This window comes from Fukomys damarensis, unplaced genomic scaffold (assembly GCF_012274545.1).
Source record: "Fukomys damarensis isolate Sample0158 unplaced genomic scaffold, DMR_v1.0_HiC HiC_scaffold_17, whole genome shotgun sequence".
Taxonomy (NCBI): Eukaryota; Metazoa; Chordata; class Mammalia; order Rodentia; family Bathyergidae; genus Fukomys; species Fukomys damarensis.
The window spans coordinates 17,759,569-17,763,389 of NW_022900929.1; the positions used below are offsets into that span (position 1 = coordinate 17,759,569).

At 57.2% G+C, this 3,821-nt stretch overlaps 1 protein-coding gene across 1 annotated transcript in view; it reads right to left on the minus strand.

Annotated features, from left to right (window-relative positions):
- Positions 1 to 3,821, minus strand: part of Srrm3 (serine/arginine repetitive matrix 3) — a gene marked incomplete at its 5' end in the record, with an annotated part of 34,976 nt that overhangs the window by 16,491 nt on the left and 14,664 nt on the right. The window contains 6 exons of the mRNA XM_019206729.2: positions 253 to 357; positions 992 to 1,042; positions 2,589 to 2,624; positions 2,739 to 2,801; positions 3,210 to 3,239; positions 3,694 to 3,816. Coding sequence (XP_019062274.1) covers positions 253 to 357; positions 992 to 1,042; positions 2,589 to 2,624; positions 2,739 to 2,801; positions 3,210 to 3,239; positions 3,694 to 3,816 — 408 coding nt within the window. The remainder of the gene's footprint in view (positions 1 to 252; positions 358 to 991; positions 1,043 to 2,588; positions 2,625 to 2,738; positions 2,802 to 3,209; positions 3,240 to 3,693; positions 3,817 to 3,821) is intronic.

Here is a 3,821-nt window from a genome sequence, read left to right on the forward strand (position 1 = left end):
CGCCCCCTCTGCAAGCGACGGGGACAGCCCCCAGCCACTGTCCCTTCCCTGCCTCAACTTCCTATGCGGGATCTGGGGCGCCTGGGGGAGCTCTTTCTCCAGGCGGGCATCCCTAGTAAATCTCCCCCACGGATTAACAGTTCTGTCTGTCAGCCCCACTCCCCAGCCCCTGGGGTGCTTATTCTGTAACCCCCCTCAAAAGGGGGGGGCGGACCGGAAGCATAGCTTTAGCTGTCTCTGGGCCCAGCCTACCTGTTGGGTGATCCGGAGTCACTGTAGTGGGAGGACAGCGAGGGGCTGTGGGAACTGCCGCTGCTGTGACGGTGGGACCTCTGGCCTGGGGACTCTGTGTGAGGCCTGGTGTAGGGGAGGGGATCAGCCTGTTCTTAAATTCTGCCCACCTTGGCCCCTGAGGTTACCTGACCTGCCCACAGGGAACCCGTGAAGGCCTGATGGAGGTCACTTCTGCCCCAACACGCCACTTTCCTACAAAATAACCCTGAATGGGGCTAACGCTGGGTACAGAGCCCAGCTGCTCCCTACAGGTCATCTGTGAAAGTCAGAATGAGCCACAGTTCTGACTTTCAAAGAACTCATTGCCTCATGTTCTCATGACTGGTGAGGGGCAGGAGAGTCACTAGGGCTTGGCCAGAAATGACCTCAGGCTAGGAGGCAAGGGGCCTGCCACCAGCTCTGGGAGGACTCCCGGCTTCTGCTTAGGGTCTTTTTTTTTTTTTTTTGGTTTTTAGAGACAGGGTCTCACTGTGTAGTTGAGACTGACCTGGAACTCACTATGTAGCCCAGGCTGGACTCGAACTCACAGAAATCCTCCTGCCTCAGCCTACCGAGTGCTAGGATTACAGTTCCTCTTAGGGTCTTAATTTTTCCATCTGGGCAAAGTGGACACAACAAGTGGTCTATCTTTGAGGGTCAGATTCTGGGGTGCTAAAAGGCTGGGTTTGCTGTTGGAGGGTGTGGGAAGGGTGCTCACCTCTTCCTCTCTTTGTTCTTTTCTTTTCTTTTGCTCTTGGGGCTTCGAGATCTGCAGGAAGCAGAGACCACGGTAATGGTACAACCTGAGCAGAGCAGGGGTGGGTGTGGCTTGGAGCCGAGCTCAGCCCAGGTGTGGACTTAGCTTTGTCCCTCTCTCAGGCCTGAGCCTCCTGGCTGCCAGGGACCACACCCATCTTTTTTTTGCAGAACCAGCACCCTCACGCCTCACCTCATCTGGCCAGCTAGAAGGGTGGTGAGCTCCTGATGAGCTCCTGTGGGAGCTCCACCCCTCCTTCAGTCCCTGTGTCCCTTCTCAGCCTGTGACTCATCCCGGGCCACTTCATCACAGTTTTGGGAAAGAAATGCTTTTCTTTGGGCCTGGTCTCCTGCTTCTGAGTGACTCTTCTAGAGGGATCCATACTTGGGGGTTATCCCCAAAGCTGCCCACTTCATCCCATACAGCTCTCTGGGGCAGGCTGTGCAGCCCAGCACCTTCTGTCTTTGACACAGAGGTCAAAATGCTTCTGATTAGGCATGAAAGTTCTCTCCCTCCCCCACTACCTCCCTGATGTCACCTCAGCCCCATCCTCCCTGGTGCCACCAGATCCCTTCTAGTCTTTTTGACCCCAAAACAAAGCAATGCAAAGAAACACTAAGATATGCTTCCCACAGGAGCAGAGAGAATAAGGGTCAGGCCTGGGAGGCCGAGGAGCTCATGCTTTGTGCCTCAGTTTCCCCTGGGCCTTTGTGTGGTCCTAGCTCTTTGAGATCTTCTCCATGGATCTAGAATGGACTCATGAATGTAGGCCAGAGAGGCTGTGCAAGCTCATGGTGACCACTGGGTAGCAGTATGGACACACGCAGACCGATAGACACCGGGAATGGTGAGAAATTGGGGGAAATTGGAGGAGCAGGTTTAGGTGTTTATTTAGGCTCCTCCCCTAACTGACAAATGGTTGGTGGCAAATTCCCACTGCAGGGAAGGCACTGGGGACTCTGCCCTTCCTCAGGGCTGCTAGGAGCGGGTCTGGGGATGTGATTAACCCACAACTTTGTAGCCTCATTCTGAATTTCATAAAACCCCTCTGCTTCTCTTGGGCCACCCTGGCCTCTTACCAGGCCTCTCCCCTCATCATCTCCCATCCCCCAGTCTGTCCTGACTAAGTCATTGTCCTGGTTAAAGCCCTACCTGGGTGGAGGCTGGGAGGCCAGTTTCCCTGCTGGGCAGTCAAACCTGTCAGAGGTTGGCACCAGCCCACCTCCCAGAAACTCTACATCCTCCCCAACCTGCTTTCTCTTTTACCAGCTGTGCCCCTTTCTGGCTTCCATGCCGCTTCTCTGCAAGTTTGGGGTCCAGATGGCACCTCCGCCTAGGTACTTGGTGTCCATGGGGCCCCCACATCAGGGCAGACTTCTAGGGTTGGAACCATTGGTCTGCATGCCCCTCTGCTCTCCCTTGTGGGCTCAGTCCCTGGAGCTGGAGGACGGAGCTGGGCCAGACTCTTGCACAGCCCTTCTTGTCATTGCTTCCTGTGGGCCTTGGCCCCTGAAGGGAACCTAGCTTCTGTCCACCTGCTCTGCAGGGCACTGCTCACCTGTGCCGTCTCTTCCTCCGGGACCCAGAATTGGACCTGTGGGGTGACAAAGGAGCTCTTATGAGCTTGCCTGGGTAGCCCTGGTGGATCCAGTGAGTCCCAGCCCACGGAAGTGAGAAGAGGCCACAGGGAGGGAGGGCCAGTGGGTACCTGTCTCGGCGGCGCTTCTTCATGCCCTTCTTCTTCTTGCGCAGAGGTGAGGTGCTCCCACAGCTGTGGACAGATGAGGGAGCAGCTCTAGTGAGCTGGGGTTTGGGGGTGCAGCTGGGAGAGGGCCTGCGGTGTGGAAGCTGAGAAGAGAATTTCAGGGCATGGAGCCCAGAGTGACCTGAGGCCCAAGGATGGAATAGCAAAGGCCCTAAGGGTAGTTGATGGATGGCCTTGCCTGTGTTGTCCCTTAGCCAGCTTCTAAGTTCCCTGGTGTTGTAATGAAGGATAATTCGAACCCAGAGGTTAGAGGCTCCAACGATGGGATTTCTGGCCTCAGTGGGGTAAAAAGCTGATCCACTGGGGGTGTTCGAAGTCCAGGCCCCGAGGTTCCAGGCCTCCAGCTTCCAGGCCTCGGACTGTCTCCCAGCCAGAGACCTCCCCCCCCGCCCACCCTGTGCCTTCATCACTCACCTGCACTCTGACTCTAGTCTCCTCTTTTTGCTGACGGTGAATGCCAGGGAGGAAGAAGGACAGATAGATGGGCAGGATTAGTTGGGGCCCCCGGGGTCTCACTCAAGATAGGGGAGGGGAACACAGGGATGGAGGAGTTGCAGATGAGACCCTTCTAAGCCCTTCTGGGGGGCACTCACACTTGTAATAGTAAGTGCAGAAACCATGCTAAGGTAAGGAAGGGGTGGGTCAGAGCGTCCAGCTGCAGGACTCAATGAAAGGAGGGGCCTTGGTAAAGAGGAGGGGCTTAGTGAGGGGGCGGGACTTCAGGAAGGTGAGGAGCGGAGGGGGAGGACACTAAATTGAGGGGCGGGAGTCAAGGAAGGGGCGGGGCCGAGGCTCACACATGCAGATTCCGTGCTGCCCCCTGCCGGCCAAGGACTAGCACGCCAGGGACCTCTCCTCTCCGGCCTCTCCCACCCGCTCCGGCCCTGCGCCCTCTCACCGGCTTCTCCGGTGGCCGCCTTTCTTTTTCTTCTTCTTCTTGGCAGGGGGCGACGCCGAGCTGCTGGACCAGTGCTTGGTCCTGGGCGAGAAGGGGCGCGGACGGTGAGGGGGCGGCCCCACGCTACC